At 45.8% G+C, this 21,531-nt stretch overlaps 1 protein-coding gene across 1 annotated transcript in view; it reads left to right on the top strand.

Moving 5' to 3' along the window:
* Positions 1 to 21,531, top strand: part of LOC110582827 (solute carrier family 23 member 1-like) — a 46,865-nt gene that overhangs the window by 24,150 nt on the left and 1,184 nt on the right. Inside the window, 8 exon segments of the mRNA XM_021692840.1 lie at positions 5,614 to 5,773; positions 11,712 to 11,893; positions 12,785 to 12,905; positions 13,967 to 14,123; positions 14,950 to 15,203; positions 19,756 to 19,920; positions 20,329 to 20,437; positions 20,534 to 20,629. Coding sequence (XP_021548515.1) covers positions 5,614 to 5,773; positions 11,712 to 11,893; positions 12,785 to 12,905; positions 13,967 to 14,123; positions 14,950 to 15,203; positions 19,756 to 19,920; positions 20,329 to 20,437; positions 20,534 to 20,629 — 1,244 coding nt within the window.

The following is a 21,531-nucleotide window of genomic DNA, read 5'->3' as shown; positions in this document are numbered from 1 at the left end:
AAATCTATTATTCCAAGTTATTCTTTTTTTTTAATCCCAAGTTATTCTATAATGCAGCTGTATCCTTTGTTATATTTTTTGAGCATACTCAACAATTTTCACTTGCTTCTTAGAGGAAATTTTTCCTCTAAATCTTCAGAGCAGGAAAACATTTCTCCTCTTCTGCAGGATCTTTTTCAGGCCCAAGTCATGCTGGGTTTTCTGTTTATTCATCACTTAACTGGAAGAGATCTATGTAGTCAAAAGGTCTAATGGACAAGTTCAACTATGACCATTCTGTCTTAAGTCCATCAGACACTAGGTTTGACTTTTGAGTTTTTGTTTTGGTCTCTGCATTTTCCAATTTCAGCAAGAATCTTACTAATTCAGTATAGTTAGAATCCCCGCCCTCCATATCTGATGGGGTTCCTCAGTCTCTACCATCACTCAGGTGATGTCTGATCACCCTGGCCTGCCTTCAGCAGGATTTCCCCACCTCCTGCCTTATCCCTGATGTTTCCTCTTGGTAATTTTCCAGCTCCTGACCCAACCCTGCTCCTGGGCTATCAAGTCCCCCCTTTTCTTAGGGTATTCAGAGTTGAGCCTGATTGCTCTCCCCTACTACAAAACTGCATTGTAGGAGTCCTCTTGAATAAAGTCATTGTAATGTCATTAACTAGTGTCATGAATACATTTTTCTTCAACAGGAGTGTACCTGAGAGCTCAGAGAGAAGGATGGGAGTTTAACTTCCCACTGCTTTCAAAAGGGCAGATGTTTCTGGTTATTGATTAAAACGGGACTACAAAGAAAGGAGAAAAATGTCTCCTCTAATCATTAACATAAGCTCTAGTTTGTTCTCAGCGCATGTCTTGTTATCAGTTGTTTTTATAACAAACACACTGTTGCAATTTTGCGGGGTGACTCAGCCTTTCTTATCAGGGCTTCCCCACTTCCGAGCTGAGCCCTCCCACCGCCACTCCTTCCCCCGCCCCCCCCACCCCGAGTCTCCTCCTACACATGCGGTGCATTGTCACCACCCTGAGGGGCTCTCAAGATAACTATATGAAGATGCTCTGTACCTTTAAAATACTATGTAAACTTAGATGTTAATAGTAGCCCCGGGGGACACATTCCTGTGGCTCTGCCAACGCAAAATACCCGTCCTGTTAAGACTTTTAAGATACAGATTTTGACGTTTAACCTCTTAGGAAACTTGCAAGTCATTGTTGTAAAGAAGAATGGCGGGGCATCTTCTCTTCTTCAGACTCGAGCATCCAGATGAGACAGTGAAGAGTGGAAGGAGTAGGATGCACAGGGAGAGTCTGCCCACATTTTCTACAGGATGTTGTGAGGGCAGCAATGGAGAATTGCAGCCAGATCCCACTCCATCTGAGCCCAGACTGGCTCTTCCTATAAAAGTTCATGAGGCTGGGTGTGTAGCGAGTGGGGCCGGGAGGGCGAGAGGAATAGCTGGAAAGTGAAATTGGATGGTCTGAGTATAGAGTGGTAGGTCCTTACTATGTTGTAATATATTTGGAAGCCCCTTAAATCCTATTTGACACAAGGTGACGTGTAAAGGCTCAAGTCAATACATAGCGTGTTGGAACTTGTGGGACATTGTCAGGGCACCTCTTTCAAATCAAATGTAACAGAAATAAAAAGAACCAGGGAAGGGGGACCTCTGAAAAAGATCCAACAACAATACTAGAGCAGTAAGCTTCAAAGTGATGAGTAGATCCAACAGCAGCAACTCAATCCCAACGGACATGTGTTGTGACCTCACATGCAGAGAGCTGTGCCTCAGACATTAACCTTTAAATGTTAACACAAGCCCCTACAGTAGAGAGATAGTGTCTACTTTAAGAACTGGCACAGAAGAGGGCGCCTGGGTGGCTCAGATGGTTAAGCGTCTGCCTTCGACTCAGGTCATGATACTGGGGTCCTGGGATCCAGCCCCGCATCGGGCTCCCTGCTCGGCGGGAAGCCTGCTTCTCCCTCTCCCACTCCCCCTGCTTGTGTTCTCTCTCTCGCTGTCTCTGTCAAATATATAAATAAAATCTTTAAAAAAAAAAAAAAAGAACTGGAACAGAAGAAATAACGAAGAGGAGTGGAGTGGAAGCTTCGGAGCTCTGTGCAGGTGGTGCTGTACTCCCTGCAGGGCTGAGGACAGCGGGCCACGGAGCAAGGGGATAATTAACGTAGCCTTGGACCAGCCCAAGCACACAGATTCCAACGACACAAAAGAAAAGGGATGTAGAAAACAAATCTTAGAGAACCCACCTGCAAGAGATGTGAATGCCAGACAACAGTTAAAAAACAAACAAACAAAAAAGCCCACAATGTAGCATCTGTAAGAGAAAACACTGAAGAAAATGTCATAACGTACCCCTCCTTCTCAGGAAGTACCCACACATCTCAGAGGGAATAATAAAGTAATGACAATTACTGCTGTTTGGTGAGGTCTTACAGGCCCCAGGCACTGGCCCACACATTTAAACATATTTAATCTTCACGGCTACTCCCTGGGGAGAGTAGACTCTTTGACTCTTTGATAAAATAAGAGAGACTCTTATTTTATCAAAGACGACACTGGGGCTTGCAGAAGTTGGGCAACATGCCTAGGTCACACAACTGATAGGAGGTCGAACCAGATTTAAACTGGCCATGGGTGTGTGCCGTGCTCTTCATCAATGTCCTAGGGAGACCTGAGTGCTCCTCCTGGTTAACTCTATGACCTTGGGCCCAGATCCTCTACCTATAAAAATGATGAGGCCAAGCTGGATATGTTTCAAGAGGCTCTTCCAGATCTAAAATGTTGAGTTGGTTTCAAATCAAAGTCTATAGTTTGTAAGAGAGACATTTAAGTCAGAAGGACATGAATCATACTCATGAGCAGACTTAAAAAATATAGGGGTTGCCATCGTGGTAGCAGATAAAGTTAATCAGGAAATTTAAAAGAACACTGAGATATGCATCAAGGTCACCATCAAAGGTAAGACATACATAGAACAATGAAAGCCTAGAGTAGTACTGAATGCACATACCCTATACACACCCTAGGGACATGCATAAAGGAAGAGCTAGCAGAAATGCAAGGACTGTATGTAGATCTCTCTCTCTCTCTCTCTCTCTCTCTCTCTCGCTTGCTCTCATCTATCTACCAAAAGGGTACTGATAAGAAGTTATATCTGGGGCGCCTGGGTGGCTCAGTTGGTTAAGTGTCTGTCTCTTGGTTTTGGCTTGGGTCATGGTCTCAGGGTCATGGGATCCAGCCCCACAACGGGCTCTACACTCAGCACAGAGTCTGCTGGAGATTCCCTCTCTCTCCCTTCCCCTTTGCTCCTCCCCCTGCTTGTGCTCATGCACTCTCTCTCTGAAATAAATAAAATCTTTTTAAAAAAGTTATACCTAACAGAATGGGAGTGGGGATGGGGCAGGAAGGAATAGAAAATGGAACTGGAAGGTGTAAGTATTAAATAACAAGGGAAAAATTTATGCATACATTGTGTGAACCTAAAGGTAGAGCATAATAATACCCTGAGGCAAATAAATGAAAAAAAATTCATCTTGCTCTTAGACATAAAAGATACATAGCAATTACAAAAAGGCAGAAAGTCCATGTATCATATTATCCCAACAACATGTAATCATCTTGAAAGAAAGTAAAATGAACAGAATTAGAAAGGAACTCAACTACTTGAAAATTTTGAAATGCTCTCTTTAATAATTTCTGAATTGGGTGCAAATCCCTGCATACAGTAACAGAAAGGATTTTTTTTTTTAATGAAAAGAAAGCTCACTATCATAAAAATTGTGATAGTATCCAAACCCTATGTAATGAGCGGACAGTTTATAGATAAGGCGAGAACAGACATTACATCACACGAATGAGTGCACATCTCTCCTAGCTTAATGAAATGCAACTTAACATTTGTTAGGACTTCATTCCATGCCTATTAAACTTAAAAAAACAAAATGATAAACCCAATGTTGGCAGGTTTTTTGTGGTACCAGGCTCAGCACTGGAGGGATGGGAATGAAAAATAATGAATCCCTGCCCTTGTGGAACCCAGTAGAATGGACATGGCAGACATGGCGGACTGTATGTAAGCATCATCATGAGGTGTTTAAAGTAATCCTTGAGAGTAAGTTACTGGAAGTGGTTAGTTTGTTAGTACGAGGGCTGAGATGTGTGTCACTAGAATATAACTGGGAGTTTTGTCTCACTCACCATGGTGTCCTCAGTATTACGGAAGCCACTGCCCACCACAGGGCAGATCCTCAATAGACACTTGGTGAATGAGTGCAATGTGCATATGGAATTATAGCAAAACCTTAAAACACAAGTTCTGTCTTATGTAACTCTGGTTATACCCACATACTCTGGTTTATATGTTCATTTTAAAGCTCAAGGGGATTTTGTAAAGATCTAAGTAGAGCATATTTCCCTCTCTGTCCAGATATTTAGATTCATAATTTTTAAATTAAAAAAGTATTCACACATACCCATACCACCATGTATTCTATTCTAGTTTGGAGCCTTATGGGTCTAGATTTATGGATGTAGATGAGTTGTCCTCAACCCTGGCTGCACACTAGAATCCCCTGGAGCTTTAAGTACACTCCATACCTGGGTGCACTCCTAGACAAGCCCACTAATTTGTCTGAGGGTGATGCCCAGGCATCATCGATTCTAATGTTCAGCCAAGATACCAAGGCCTCTTAGGCAGGAAAACTCTTCCATCAAATTTATATTTTCATTACATAGGATGTACTCGGTCATTCTCGAGAATAATCCTTTAAGAGGTTTTTGTGAAATTCTGAGTTCAAAAATACCCTTCTTGTATTGTGAAGAAAAAAGTATCTGAACTGGGTGTATCAAGATGCTGGGGTGCCTCTGTGCCATCCTTCCCCTGATATTAATGTCATGGGTGGGCAGACTAGGCTAGCCTTGATAGCCTCTGATCTAATAAGAGAGGATTGTTGGAGGTTGACTTATCAGGCTGCGTTTATCTCAAAGGGAAGAAAGTTCTAGAAGTTCTCCCAGAGGGCAGAGGGAGAAGCCAGGCAGGAGTAAGAAGAGCCTGGATGGAAGGAACTTGCCTTGATAGTTGACCTAAAAACCATTTTGTCCATGTGATAAAAAGGAGGCTTGAAGGTCAAGGTCTGGGATTGCTGATCATTTCTGAAGACACAAAGGAGTCTGGCAACCCAGATTTTAGGCTGTGCATCTCTTGGTGGGAGAACTCCACATGGGAGCTATGCTTTTATCCTGGGTTCTGGGGAACATTCTCTGGGACCAGGGTACCCAATGGCACGCACTCTACATGCTTGCTGAGCTCTGTGCTGTCTCCAAATCATTTGTCCCAGTGCCTCCCGGGTTTGTCTTTCTAAGACTAGGGTTCGGCTGCCTGTCTTCCCCTACCCACCTTGTCTACCTGTCCGAAGTTTGGCAGGGTTCCTAGGTCTGACTTGGAGCATGGCAGGAGCTCCCTGTATACTGGGACCAGCTGGGTCATGGATGGCCTCTAAATCAAGCTAGGGCTTGGGATTAAAGAACCTCCACTGGGCGCAGTTTCAAACCCGTGCTAAGGGATCTCGTGGGTAACTGCATCCTCATTCCCCTCCTCCAGGTTGCCCATTCTCCAGGGAGGGACGTTTGCTTTTGTGGCACCCTCCCTGGCCATGCTCTCCCTGCCTGCTTGGAAGTGCCCTGAGTGGACATTCAATGCCAGTCTGGTGAACACCAGCTCTCCTGAGTTCACTGAGGAATGGCAGAAGAGGATCCGAGAGGTAATAGGGCAAGGGCGGTGGAGGGGACAATGTCACACGCCTACTGTATGTTTGATAATCTTGCTCTAGTTCTATTTTTTTTCCCCTCCTTCCAAAGTCTGCACTTGTACTTTTGTAAATGAACTTTTAAATTTTAGGTTAACACATATAGAAAATAACACAGTAAATTTCCCAAAGCTGAACTTGTTCCTGTTACCAGCAAGCACCTGGATCAAGAAACAGAACATTAACGCCACCCCCAGAAGCCCCGTCATGCCTCCTTCCAGTCACTCCTCCCCTGGGGATCATCGCTGACCTGATTTCTAACACCATAGATGAGTTTTGCCTGGTTTTGAACTTTCTATACAGAACTCCACAGTACATACTAGTTTGCGCCTGCTTTCTTCATTCAACATGATTTTTTTTTAAGATTTTATTTATTTATTTGACAGAGAGAGACACAGCGAGAGAGGGAACACAAGCAGGGGGAGTGGGAGAGGGAGAAGCAGGCTCCCCGCGGAGCAGGGAGCCCGATGTGGGGCTCGATCCCAGGACCCCGGGATCATGACCTGAGCCGAAGGCAGACGCCTAACGACTGAGCCACCCGGGTGCCCCCATTCAACATGATTTTTACAGGAGTCTTCCCCATTGTTATATGTCAGGGTAGACTCTTCATTCTCTTTACTGAGTAGTGTTCCATTATATGATTATACAGCAATTTACTTCTCTATTCTGCTGTTACCTGAACTGTGTTTAAGGGTAGTTTCCAGTTATTGGCTGTTATAGATAGTATTGCTATGGGCATCTGTGTTCTTGGTTGTAGGTGAACTTATCTATGTATTTCCATTGAATAGACATGTGGGGGTGGAATTGTTGAATCATAGGGTATGGGTACCAGTCAGGGATCTCCGGAGAAACAGAACCGATGGGATAATATAGAGATACACACAAGAGGAAGATGCACTGTAGGAATTGGCTCACGTGGTGAGGGAGGCCAAGTAGTCCTTGAGCTGTTTGCTACAGACGTTGATTTTCATGCTGGTGGGCAATCTGGGTGGCCAGTCGTTTTTGTAGTAGTCTGGGCCGGGTCTTCAGTTGCAGAAGAGGCAAAGCTCAGACCAGCAACACTGTCAATACCAGTTTTAAAAAACATGAAATCCTCCCATACTCTGAAATGTCAGGCGTGGGCAGACTGCCAGCTCCGTGATGGGCCATACACCCTCCTACTCTCCCACCCAAGGCACCTGTGCCCATTGCTGTTGACAATCTGGACCATCCTGGGCAACACAAGTGCCTTCAGATGGAGATGGGGATTATGTTGTTTGGGAGCCCACGTGCACATGGTTTGTGGCCCAAGGTATCAACTCGTGGGCCCTGTGACTACATTCAAAGTCATACTTCCTCCCTCTTTTTAAGACTCAGGGACATCACCATGAACCACCTATATTTGAGATTTAAATATAAACTCCTGTCCCACACGAGGTAAAATTTCAATAGAGCCTTGTATGATCCACTTGCCAGGCCAAACTGCTAGTCGTTGGCCACACCCCAAGCCCACAGGGGCGATCCCGAGCATCTGTGTGTGCGTAGTCAGCCGCATCACACATAACTCAGCCCATGGGCTGGATTTAGACTTGCTTTCCTTCTTCCACCAAGGGTCTTCCTTGGAAATGTTAAATACTCTAACAGCCTCCCCCTTTCTCAGTTAGGTGAGCAGCACCTTTAGCAAGGCTCCAACCCAGTCTTTCTGAATTTAGGGACTCACACGGTGAAACTCAAGTCTTTGTTGCTAGAGTTAGGTTACATTGTGAAGTAGTGTCTGTCCCAGGGGAGGGGGGATTGTCACTGGCTCATGAATCCTAGGAACCCCTCCCGTGTAACTGCCTTTTCTTTACCCGACCATAACTATGTCCTTTAATTTTTTTAAAAGATTTTATTTATTCATTTTTGCGAGAGAGAGAGAGAGTACAAGCAGGGAGAGAGACAGAGGGAGAAGCAGTCTCCCCGCTGTGCTTGGAGCCCAATGCGGGACTCAATCCCAGGATCCCTGGGATCATGACCTGAGCCAAAGGCAGACGCCTAACCGACTGAGCCACCCACATGCCCATAACTATTTCCTTTAATCAGCAAATGTTGTTGATCTGTCCTTCCTTACTTGAATGTCTTTCTGGCCTCACTCGAGATATGGTTGGGGTCTCTGATCTTAGAGTTATTGGCACCATTCACCAGTGGTCTAATTCCAAACAGTGCAGACTAGTTAGTAATGGTCTGTCAAAGAGGGAGAGGGGAGGAGGAGCTGCTCCAGACCCCAACCTCACCCCCACTCCCATGGCAGAACGGAAGCTCCTGGCTTCTGACAGGGTCCGTCCTCATTCAGCGTGGGTTCTACTACCAACATGTCAGGGAACACTGGGCTGCGAGGGCACAGTAGATCTGTCTGAGCCATAACCCGTGAGTTTCAGCCCAAACCTTCTGTGGTTCTTCTTCCCTTTCAAAAGCATCCTTTTGGCACACACCTGTGCTCTGAAAGACAGGCCGAAGGTGCACGTACCTCCGAAATTTCATCAAGCCCTTGTGCTTCCTTTTTATCTCGGGGTGGACCCAGAGTTAACAAGCTCTTGAATCTTTAAAGAACAATCCCATGGTAGCTCTGGACGAAGATATGCCTAAGAATTTCACTCGTCAAGCTGGTGGGCCCTGGGTTTTTGCCAGGCAGGCTGGCCAATCTCAGAATGCCATGCGCTGTAGCGCCTTCTCCAAATTAGGCTGTGCTTCTTCAGGGAAGCCTGTTTTTACGGTGCCATCAACAGAATGAATCACGGAACACTTGCGCGGCTTGTGGGTGGTTGTTTATCTGCTGTCCTCCTGGGGAGCCCATATTTGGCTTCGTTAAATCCAAATTAAACCTAAGCAAAGAACAAGAAGTGGGGGTTCCTCACCCTGCTCTGCTAGATGCCAGGGCAGGATTTCCCTTCGGCGCAGACCTGCTGAACCCTGGGGTTTCTTATGCAGGAGTCTCTTGCCTGCATCCTATCCAAGAAGAAAGATCTGACGAGTTCATTTGTCTCTCCTACTCAAGCACTTCTGCTCAAATCTTTCCTGCGTCCTAACGAAGCATCTGCCTCCAGCCCTACCATAGCCCAACTCACAAACCTGCAGCGCATCCAGAAGCAGTTATCTTGTGTTTTGAGGACACTGGGCAAGAGTTCTGGAAAATAATTTCCCCGGGGCTTGAACAGTATTAATAGTGAGGGAGGTGTTTAGGGATATGGGTCATGCTGTACCTGCATTAAACATGGGATCCCAAGTGGCAGAGACACCATATTTTCTTTAATACCTTTATTGTTTATTTTTGTGGTTATGATATATGGAGTCCTTTAAAGTCCTTTAAAGGAGTATGAAAACTACAGCTCTGTGACCAAATCCAGCCTGAGGTCTGTTTTTTAAACTGCTCACGAACTAAGAATGGTTTTTACATTTTATTTTATTTTATTTTGAAAGATTTTTAAATTTCTTTTTTGACAGAGAGAAACAGCGAGAGAGGGAACACAAGCAGGGGGAGTGGGAGAGGGAGAAGCAGGCTTCCCGCGGAGCAGGGAGCCTGGAGCGGGGAGCCCGATGCAGGTTTCGATCCCAGGATCCCAGGGTCCCAGGATCCCAGGATCATGACCTGAGCCGAAGGCAGACGCTTAACGACTGAGCCACCCAGGCGCCCCTGGTTTTTAGTTTAAAAGGTTGTTTTTAAAAAAAGAGTATGTGATAGAAAGCACACATGGCCCACAAAATCGAAAATATTTACTATCTGGCTTTTTACAGAAAAAGTTTGCCAATTCCTGCTCTGAAACCCAGGGCCCAGGGTAGAGATTCCTTTTGCCCTAAGACAATAGTCTCCACTGTTTTTTTCCCACGTTACCTCCAAGGGTCCAACCCAGTGAGCCAAAGCCGGAGCCTTATCTGTGGTAGTTGAGCTCCATCTGCTGGTCCAGTGTTTTTCACCAGTGCTGTAAGTAGGAGAAAGTTCTTGCCTCATTTCATTAATTGGATTGACTGGTTGAATTCGCCAAGCCAGCCTATTGGAATTTAAGGTAGATTCTCCTTGTTTAACTGAGTTATATGTATCCACACACATCTCAAGGATTGAAACCGCTGGTGGTCAGCACACCAACTGTGTATCAGTCTACGAGCCACCAGTGAAGGTGATGCAAATATAGGACCAATAGGAAGGTCGTTACTTACTGGGCTTTAAGTAATGGGGAAGTGAAAGTGAACAGTCGTTCTATTTTAAGGACATGGTGGTAGCAGAAAAAGTAAAAAACTGGGAAGAGGAGGCAAGTTCAGTTTTCAACACCTTAGACCAGTTCAAACTTCACCTTTCAGTACCTGGTAGTTTTTATGTACCTACTTATGTGTCCTTAGATATAAGTGAAATGAGTGACAGCAATGATATAAGGGATGAGAAGGAGGGATTTAAGATTATTTTGTTTTATAAGGTGCTCACCCTACCCATGAACTGGCATAGCGTTATTTGAAAGTGGACTTGGATTAGTTGTAAAAGTACATTGCAAACTCTAGGGCAACCACTCAAAAAAAGTGAAAAAGAAAGAAAGAAAGAAGTATAACTGATATGCTAAGAAAGGAGAAAAAAAATGAAATGCTCAATTAAAACCACAAAAAGAGTAGAAGACAAAAATAGGAACAAAGAACAAGGCCAACAAATAGAAAACGGTAATGAGTACGGTAGATACCAACCCAATTATATCAATAATCACTGTGAATGTAATGGATTAAATGTACCAACTAGATGACAGAGACTGTCAGAGTGGTTACAAAATACATATGACCTAACTATATGTTGTCTATAAGAAACTTACTTTAAATATGAAGACACATAGGGACACCTGAGTGGCTCAGTCAGTTAAGCATCTGCCTTCGGCTCAGGTCATGATCCCAGGGTCCTGGGATCGAGTCCAGCATCGGGCTCCTTGCTCAGAGGGGAGCCTGCTTCTCCCTCTCCCTGCCTCTCTCCCTGCTTGTGCCCCCCCCTCAAATAAATAAATATCTTCAAAATAATAAATATGAAGACACATAGAGATTGAAAGTAAATGGATGGAGAAAAATATACCATGTTAACACTAATCAAAATAAAGTAGGAGTTGCTCTATGACTTTCAGAAAGAGCAGACTTTAAAACAAGGAAAAATTATCAGGGATAAAATGGAATGCATAACATCCAAACTAGAAGAGTAAGAAAGGAGGCTTTAAGTAAATTTAATCAGTCCAGTCGATCAGGGGTTGGCAAACTACAGTCCATGAACCAAATCTGGCCTGCTGCTTGTTTTTATATAGCTCACAGGTTAAGAATGGTTTTACACTTTAAATGGTTGAAAAAGAAGACTACTTTTTCATGATGTGTCAGAATTATATGAAATTCTAATTTCAGTGTCTACACATGAAATTTTATTGGAACACAGCGAGGCTCATTTGTTCACATCTTGTCTGAAAAAGTTTCAACAGAGCCCATATGGCCCATCAAGCCTAAAATATTCACTATGTGGCAGAAAAAAAATTTGCCATATCTTGCAATAGAAAGTGGGAACACAGAAAAATAAAGCCGCAAGAGGTTCAACACGCTATGGAGTGATGTCAGTTAACATCATCATCATCACTGTGACCAGTAAATACTTTTGAAGGCTATTTCCTGAAAACCTCCAAATGAAGTGAAAATGTCCAACAAGTAGTTGGAAATCCAGAGCCGGAGAGAGGAGCAAGAACAGGGCTCTCCTTGCCTCCATTGCTCTGGGGTTCAGGTTTGATCCTGCACTGCCTCTGTGCGTGCCACCTGGGGGGGCCCGGGTTAGAAGTGGGCTGCACAGCTGGGTTTGCCATGATGGCTGGAACTGGGCTGAGGCCCACAGTCTCTGCAAGCTTCAGGGTGTCTGAGCTGTACTTTCTCTCTTCAGTTGCAGGGCGCCATCATGGTCGCTTCCTGTGTCCAGATGCTAGTGGGATTCTCAGGCCTCATTGGGTTTCTCATGCGCTGCATTGGCCCCTTGACCATCGCTCCAACCATCTCCTTGGTGGCCTTGCCTCTCTTCGATTCTGCGGGCAATAACGCTGGGATCCACTGGGGGATTGCTGCCATGTAAGTGCTCTCTGGGAATGGAGTGTCAGCTCAGTTCTTTCTGGTGGAAGATTACCCAGTAGGAATAATGTGTTCTGGATATTGGCAAACTCTTGTGGTTTACAGATAGTTTCATAAACATTATGATACTTAAAAAGTGGTGAAATTGCTACCATCAATTATTACTACTATTTGTTACATTATTAGTCCTCAGAAACCGTAAGTTAATGACAGGCGGTATATAAGAATACTTAGTGTTTACAGAACATTGATACTGCGGGTCCTCTGCCTGCTAGGTTTTCACTGAGCCAATGTTTGTAAACCTCTGGTACCTGGGAAGGGTGCAAAGACATCGCTCCAGCTCTCAGTAATCTTATAGTGTAGGAGAGAGATGAGCCTCGGGTCCAAGGAGCTATAACACCAGGAGACAGTGATGAGCATCATAGAATGCTGTGCATGGTCCAGGGCAGGGGGTGATGACAGCCAACGGGGAGGATCAGGAAGGCTTTAGGGAAAAAAGAGGCCTTAGGCATTTCCACAGCACTGTGAAGGGACTTGGGGTTGGCACTGGACATGCTCATTCACACCGCGGTGACGGTCTGACCAAGAGGACTAGGACTAGGGAGAGAAGACAGTCTCCGACTCGGGCCTCACTGGCTCCACCTGCTGGGATCTGTCCAGCTGCTGACCCGCCGGGAGTAACAGCCCCCCTTCCTGGTATTCCTCTCTAGCCATGAGCAGCTCTGAGAGGGACCAGCCCACCATCTCAGGGATGGGGCCTGCCTCCTTGGGGACGCTCCCAGTGTGGCCCGGCCACCCCGTCCCGGAGACGCGTGGTGGCTCAGCTTCCTGGACCCTTGCTCAGGACGAGCCCCAGCTTGCCAGGCTGGGCATGGCTTGTTTCTGTTTCAGGACCATCTTCCTCATCGTACTGTTTTCTCAGTACCTGAAAAACGTCGCCGTGCCAGTGCCGGTTTATGGAGGAAAGAAAAAGTGTCACATGTCTAAGTTCTACCTGTTTCAGGTCTTCCCGGTAAGAAGCACCCCTGCCCTCTTCCCTTCTTAGTGGACTCGCCCCCGGAGAGTGAAGGGCAGCCTCTCGCACTCCCAGTAGGTTCCCAAAGCAAATGCTTCCCCGTGTGCAGGGTCTCTCCTCCCTGACCCCCACTCCTCTGCCGTAGAAGGAGGCTGAGGGGAGCCCCACCGGCCGTGGGAATGCTCCCTGGCTGTTGGTGTAATGCCGTCCCCGTCGCTCTGCAAAGCTTCTCATCCCGGAGCAGAGAACCCTGCCCTAGGTCGCAGCTCTGGGCACCCATGTGGGACATCCTTGTCACATGTTCCTGGGGCCGTCCCCATAGCAAGGTTCACGGCTAATTATAGAAAACTGAGGACCCAGTTGCTCAGATCAAGTTCTCGGTGGCTTGTGGGTAATCCGGATCCCTCGTGACAACACTGGTCCCTCACTTTTCAGACATTCCTCTGCTGGATTTGCATCTTGGTGTTAGTTTGTGTGGCTGCCAACCCCACAATACGTTTTCAGGTTTAATTTAACTGTGAGCTACATTTCACGTTGTAAAAAGATACTTCCACATATCACTGATCTCTCACCGCCCTGCAGGCTGGTGGTTCTACCATTCTGCATGCACAAGAATCAGTTGAGGACATCGCTAAAAATACACCTTTCTGGGGTTCTGCCACCAGGGATTAAGTATCAGTAAAGCTTCAGGCTCTGTAGAGCGCTGATTGTCGTTCTATTGTACAGACGAGGAAACTGAGGCTCGGAGAGTTTGATCCAAGGTCATGTGACCAGCCAACAGTGGAAGGGGGGACAGACAGTAGTCCTTCGGACCCAGGCTCTGCCTATTCTGCTAGACCTTTCTGCCTCTATTTGACACAAGGTTTTCCATGGTTTATATCCTACATTTCTTTAACGTGCTAATGACACATATTGCGGTGGTCACTGCAAGGGCCAGTAGCCCAGCATCTCCTCACTTCAGAGAGCCTCCCCGACCTCCCTCCCTGGCCCAGCACCTCTGGAAGGTGTCGGCAGGGGCTGGGGCCCTGGGCTGGGTAGTGAAGGGGCTCCCTCTGCAGGTGCTGCTGGCGCTTTGCATCTCGTGGCTTCTCTGCTTCGTGCTCACAGTCACCAACGCCCTTCCTACAGCCCCCACCGCCTATGGGCATCTGGCCCGCACTGACACCAAAGGCGATGTGCTGAGCCAGGCTCCTTGGTTTCGCTTCCCTTACCCAGGTAATGAGAAGATAGGGCTCCTTTCTGCCAGGGACACGTGTTTTCCAGGACTGTCCATGGGGTCATGGGCACTGAATGGAGAGTTGAATAGAGCCAGGGGATAGATCTCCTCCAAAAGATCTGACAAGGAAGAGCAGGCCCTAGGGGGTCCATGGGAGACCCCTAAGAGAAGGAGGAGACCCTTGGGTTGTCCTAAGAATCCTCTGGAGGTGTTAGACCAAAGGCTCCCACTCCTGGACCTTCTTCTCATCCCCTCCTCCATGATACTCAGAACCCATGGTCTGAGAGCGGGCAGATCAGAGAGGTCTCGACCTTCTAGCCAGACCTTTGGGAGTCTTCCTGGATTAGTTGGATTCTACCCAAGGGAGCCTTGGGCTGACTTAGAACATTTCTAAGTCAGATACTTAAAAAATATGAGGTCAAGGCCATCCCTTAGCCCACTTCTGGTTGCCTTTCCCAGCACTTTTGGCTCAGGGGTATTAATAACCAGGTCCAGGGAGGGCTGGCCTGGCCCCGTGGACTGTGGAGCTCGTTCCTCCCTGAATAAGAATCTCTGCCTCCAAATGCTTCAAGATCTGCCCAGGAAGGGGCCCTGCTGTTGGCTGTTTTTGCGCACAGTGACCTCAAGGTCTGGGTGTCTGACTTGCCCTCGGGGAGGAACGGTTGGGCAGGAGTCCAAGCCAAAGCCTCTGGACAGTTGTGGGGTTGGGAGATACACTGCCTGGTCTTTCAAGCCTTCCAAAGACCCCCTCCAGCAGAGAAGTTATTTTGGGCTCAGCAACCTGTTGTCTTCTGGATTAACGTTCCCTCTGCCTCGTTCTTGCAGGACAGTGGGGCCTCCCCACCATCAGCCTGGCTGGGGTCTTTGGGATCATTGCGGGGGTAATCTCCTCGATGGTGGAGTCAGTAGGCGATTATTATGCCTGTGCCCGGCTGGTGGGGGCCCCGCCCCCTCCGAGGCACGCGGTCAACCGCGGCATCGGCATTGAGGGTCTTGGCTGTCTTCTGGCGGGGGCCTGGGGTACAGGGAACGGCACCACCTCCTACAGCGAGAACGTCGGGGCGCTGGGCATCACCAGGGTAAGTCTGCCGCCCGTGACCTTAGGCTGGGTGCCTGCATCTGTCATCCACCTGTGGCTGCCACAAATGATCACAAACGCAGTGCTTTCAAACAACTCGGATTTGTCATTCTCTTGATCCGGATTTCAAAAGTCCAACACGGGTCTCAGCGAGCTAAAATAAAAATATTGGCGGGGCTGTGTTTTCGTTAGCTTTGATGCAGGTCTTTGTTTCTTGTTCCTTATGAGGATTATAAACACAACCAAAAAATTCATTTTGATGTGGTAAATCCTTACCGCATGTCTTGTCAGGAAGACATTTAAATAAATAAGCTCTTAGACTGGAAATAACAATAAGCAAAGGCAGGATCTGCTACTTTATCACTGCTGCATTAGTGAATTCAGTAGTTGCCACTTTTTAAAGATACTTAAAAAATACTTATAATTGTGGTTAAAGACGCATGACATAAAGACTGAAATCTGCACCAATCAAACAACTCCTTATTCTCCTTTATCCCCAGCACCTGTCAACTAGCATTCTAGTTGCTGTTTCTATGAATTTGACGACTCTAGGGACTTCATCCTACAGTATTTGTCTTTCTGTGACTGGCTTATCTCACTTAGCAGAATGTCCAGGACTGTCCACAGACAGTCCAGTAATATTCCACTCCATAGATATACACCGCATTTTGTTTATGCCTTGTGTCTGGATTTCATTCTAGCTCCTCTCTGTGGCCCTTACAGCCCTTTATGGTGGAGCCCTTGCCTTGCTCTTCATCCATCTCCTATGTGTCTCTCTGTCCCCCTGCGCTCCAGACACATGGATTTTCCTTCCCGCCTCCTCCCCCGTAGCTTTACTGAGATATACTTGATTATAATATAACATTGTGTAAGTTTAAGCTGTACAGTGTGTTTATTTGATACTCTTCCATTTTGCCATGTGATGACCACCATTACCTAACACTCCCATCATGTTACATAATTACCATTTTTTTTTTTTTTTTTTTGTGGTGAGAACGTTTAAGATCTACTCTCTTAGCAACTTTCAAGTGTGTAATTCGGCTTTGTTAAATATAATCACAATATTGTACATTAGGTCCCCAGAACTTACTCATCTTCTAACTGGAAGTTTGTACTCTTTGACGAACATCTCCCCATTTTTTCCACCCTGAAGACCCTAGTAACCACCACTCTACCCTATTTCTGTGAATTTAGCTTTTTTATTTTTTTACTTATTTATTTTTTTTAAGAGAGAGAGAGAGAGAGAATGTGTGAGCAGGGGTGGGGAGGGGCAGAGGGAGAGGGAGAGAAAGAGAGAATCTGAAGCAGACTCCGTGTCCAGCATGGAGCCTGAGGCGGGACTCAATCTCACAACCCTGAGATCATGACCTGAGCTGAAATCAGAGCTGGACACAACCAACTGAGCCACCCAGGCGCCCTGATTTTAGCTTTTTTAGACTCCACATATGAATGGTACCATATGGTATTTGTCTTTCTCTGACATATTTCACTTAGCATAATGCCTTCAAAGTCTATCCATGTTGTTGCAAATGGAAAGATTTCATTTTTTATGGCTGAATAATATTCCTCTGTCTGTGTGTGTGTGTGTGTGTGTGTGTGTACACACCACATTTCTTTCTCCACTCATCCATCATTTAGGTTGTTTCCATGTCTTGGCTGTTGTCAATCATGCTGCAATAAACATGGGTTGCAGATATTTTTTCAAGTTAAAGTTTTGGTTTCTTTGCATAAATACTCACAAGAGGAATTGATGGATCATATGGTAATTCTATTTTTAATTTTTTGAGGAAAAGCCATGCTGTTTTCCATAGTGGCTTTGCCAATTTATGTTCCCATCAACAACACACAAAGTTTCCCTCTTCTGCACATCTCTACCAACACTTGTTATTTTTTATCTTTTTTATAACTGAATCTAACAGATGTGAGGTGATATTTCATTGTGGTGTTTTTTTTTTTTTAAAGATTTTATCTATTTATTTGACAGAGAAAGACACAGCTAGAGAGGGAACACAAGCGGGGGGAGTGGGAGAGGGAGAAGCAGGCTTCCCGCAGAGCAGGGAGCCCGATGCGGGGCTCGATCCCAGGACCCTGGGATCATGACCTGAGCCGAAGGCAGACGCTTAACGACTGAGCCACCCAGGCATCCCTCATTGTGGTTTTGATTTGCATTTCCCTGATAATGAGTGATGTTGAGTATCTTTTCGTGTATCTGTTGGCCATCTGGATGTCTTTTTTGGAGAAACGTCTGTTCAGTTTCTCTGCCTATTTTTAAGTCGTTGTTGTTATCATTGAGTTGTATAAATTCTTTATACATTTTTTATATTAATCCCTGATCAGATAGATGGTTTACAAATATTTTATCCCATCCTGTAAGATGTCTTTTTATTTTGTCAATTGTTTCCTTTGCTGAGCAGAAGATTTTAGTTTGAGGTGGTCCCATTTGTTCACTTTCGCTTTTGTTGTTTGTACTTTTGGTGTCATACCCCCCAAAATTGTGAAGACCAATTTCAAGGGGATTTCCCCCTCTGTTTTCTTCTAGGACTTTCATAGTTTCAGGTCTTACATTTAAGTCTTTAACTCATGCTGAGTTAAATTTTTTGAGTGGTGCAAGGTAGAGGTCCAATTTCATCCTTCTGTGTGTGGTTCTCTGGGTTTCCCAACCCCATTTATTGACGTGACTATCCTTTCCCCCATTGAATATGCTTGACTTCCTTGTCAAATATTAGTTGACCATATATGCATGGGTTTATTTTGGGGCTCCGAATTCTGTTCTGTTGGTCTATGTAGACACATTTTTATGCCAGGATCATACTGTTTTAATTACTACAGCTTTAGAGTATTGTTTGAAATCAGGAAGTGTGATGCTTCCAGTTCTATTCTTCTTTCTCAGGATTGCTTTAGCTATTCGGGGTCTTTTGTGTTTACAGACAAATTTTAGGATTTTTTTTCTATTTCTCTGAAAAATGCCATTGGATTTTTGTTAGAGATTGCTCTGAATCTATAGATCGCTTTGGGTAGTATGGACATTTTAACAACATTAAATCTTATCCATGAACACAGAATATCTTTCCATTTGTTTGTGTCTTCTTCAATTTCTTTCATCAGTGTCTTATAGTTTTTAGCGTACAGATCTTTACCCCCTTGGTTAAATTCATTCTTTTTTTTTTTTTTTAAGATTTTATTTATTTATTTGAGAGAGAGAATGAGATAGAGAGAGAGAGCATGAGAGGGGGGAGGGTCAGAGGGAGAAGCAGACTCCCTGCTGAGCAGGGAGCCCAATGCGGGACTCGATCCTGGGACTCCAGGATCATGACCTGAGCTGAAGGCAGTCGCTTAACCAACTGAGCCACCCAGGCGCCCTGGTTAAACTCATTCTTAAGTATTTTATCATTTTTGATGCTATTGTGACTGGATTGTTTTCTTTATTTTTCAGATATTTTGTTGTTAGCTTATAGAAATGCAACTGGTGTGTTGATTTTTCTATTCTGTGACTTTACTGGTTCATTGATTGGGGCTGATAGTTTCTTGGTTGAGTCTTTAGGATTTTCTCTATATAAGATCATATCATCTCAGCTGTCATTTATGGCTTTCACTGTGTTGAGGTATGTTCCTTCTATACCCAATTTATTGAGAGTTTTTATCATGAAAAGATGTTGTATTTTGTCTAATGCCTTTTCTGCATGATTTTACAGTTTTTATCTTTCATTTTGTTTATGTGGTGTATCACATTTATTGTTTGTGCATGTTGAAACATCCTTGCATTCCAGGGATAAATCCCACTTGGTCACAGCATATGATCCTTTTAATGGGCTGTTGAATTTGGTTCCCTAATATTTTTTTAAGAAATTTTATTTATTTGAGAGAGAGAGAGAGCGAGCACATGCACAGAGAGGGAGAAGCAGGCTCCCCACTGAGCAAGGAGGCCAACACGGGCCTCAATCCCAGGACCCTGAGATCATGACCCAAGCCGAAGGCAGATGCTTAACCAACTGAGCCACCCAGGCACCCCTGGTTTCCTAATATTTTATTGAGACTTTTAACCTCTATATTCGTTAGGGATATTGGCCTGTAGTTTCTTAGAATATCATTGTCTGGCTTTGGTATCAAGGTAGTGCTGGCCTTGTAAAATGAGTTTGTGAAGTAAGTATTATTCATTCCATTTGGTAAATTTGCAGGCTATTTGGAGAGGTTAAGTAATGTGCCCAAAGTCACACAGCTAGTTAGAGGCAGAGCTGGGGTGGGCCATCACATGCCCATTTTTAAGCACTGGGCCACTTCCTTCCGAGAGAGACCTTTTGCCTCACTGGAAAGGCTCCTTAGGGGAGGAGCACTTGAGTCAGGACTTTAAGGCAGGGATAGAGCAGTGAGTGACGAGATGAGGCCAGAGGCCAGGACACAAGGTCACACCCTCATCCTTTCCAACCCCATGTGCAAGTAAGGGGGCCATTTTGGAGTCATGTTGTATGGCTCTTACAAGTCCCCTGGAGTGTTGTTTGTAGAGCAAGGCAGAGACCTGCTGAGCATCTCATCCCTCAATCCCCTGAGCCCTGCAGGTGGGGAGTAGGATGGTGATGGTTGCTGCTGGCTGCTTGCTGCTCCTGATGGGCGTATTTGGGAAGATTGGGGCTGCCTTCGCCACCATCCCAACCCCTGTGATCGGAGGCATGTTCCTGGTGATGTTTGGGGTCATCACCGCCGTGGGGATCTCCAATCTGCAGGTGAGGCAAGGTGCTCCTAGAAGAGCAGCCAGGGAATCTCTTGAAAGGAGCCTAAGGGGATTGAGATGGAGGGAATAGGGCTGGGGCTGAGTGGAGGAGAAGGAATCATTGGTCCCAGAAACCACAATGGCTTCCAAATGGAAGACAGAAATAGTCAGAAGCATCCAAACTTCTGAAAAACAGAAACTGCATCAGTTTGAATTGGGTCGTTCAGACCACTCAACTCCCAGGGCCAAGTGGGAATCGGGGCCTGGCTTGCCCACTGAGTGTGTTGCTAGGAGTCCAGCCTCAGTACCCCCTGACCCCTGGTGGCAGTGGGAGGGGAGTGGGCACTTGGAGGGGAGTTAGATTGCTATGCAGAACAGGTGCTGATGACTCTGGGCTTCCATGGTGGCCTCTCTCCTGCAGTATGTGGACATGAACTCATCCAGGAACCTCTTTATCTTTGGCTTCTCCATCTACTGTGGGCTCGCCATTCCCAGCTGGGTGAACAAGAACTCTGAGATGCTCCAGACAGGTGATTCTCTGTCTTCTAAACTGTGACCACTCCAGGGACAGGGCCAGTGGGGACCTTGGTCCCTGGGAATCCCTGTTACTTTTGTCTTCACTCTAGGAATTCTCCAACTGGACCAGGTCATCCAGGTGCTGCTGACCACGGGCATGTTTGTTGGTGGATTTCTGGGCTTTTTCCTGGACAACACCATCCCTGGTAGGGCTCACCTTCACTCTGTAGGCTGGTGGTGTGGGTAGATAGGCAGCATTTGGGCCACCCACATGGCTTCTCTGACCCTTATTACCATGTCAGGCTGACCACAGCATATCCTGAGCAGGCCCTGCCTCTGGGCGGGACATACAGGCCCGTATTAGCTTTCTAGGGCTGTCATAACAAAACACCCTGGACCGGTTTAAACAGCCAAAGTGTATTTCCTCACAGTCTGGAGGCTAGAAGACTGAGATCAAGGTGCTGGCAGAGTTGGTTTCTCCCGAGGCCTCTCTCCTTGGCTTGCAGATGGCCGCCTTCTTGCTGTGACCTCACGTGGCCTCTCCTCTGGGTGGGTGCATCTCTGGTGTCTCTCTGTGTGTCCTAGGCTCTTCCTATAAGGACACTAGTCAGATTAGATTAGGGCCCACCCTAAAGACCTCATCTTTAATGGAATCACCTTTTTAAAGGTCCTATCTCCAAATATATTCACATTCTGAAGTAGGGGGGTTAAGGCTTCAACCTATGATTTTTGAGGGGACACAATTCAGCTAAACAGGACCCTAAGGTGAGAAACACACTAGAAACAAAAACAGCTAAGAGCCCAAAGTCTGATTGGTGAGAGAGAGAATACATGTATTCTTTCTTTCTTTCTTTCTTTTTTTGTAAAGATTTTATTTATTTATTTTGAGAGAGAGAGAGAATGAGAGAGAGAGAGAGAGCACATGAGAGGGGGGAGGGTCAGAGGGAGAAGCAGACTCCCTGCCGAGCAGGGAGCCCGATGCGGGACTCGATCCAGAGACTCCAGGATCATGACCTGAGCTGAAGGCAGTCGCTTAACCAACTGAGCCACCCAGGTGCCCTCTTCCTTCCTTCCTTCCTTCCTTCCTTCCTTCCTTCCTTCCTTCCTT

Source organism: Neomonachus schauinslandi, chromosome 12 (genome assembly GCF_002201575.2).
Source record: "Neomonachus schauinslandi chromosome 12, ASM220157v2, whole genome shotgun sequence".
NCBI lineage: Eukaryota > Metazoa > Chordata > Mammalia > Carnivora > Phocidae > Neomonachus > Neomonachus schauinslandi.
This window is presented reverse-complemented; position numbering and strand designations above follow the sequence as displayed.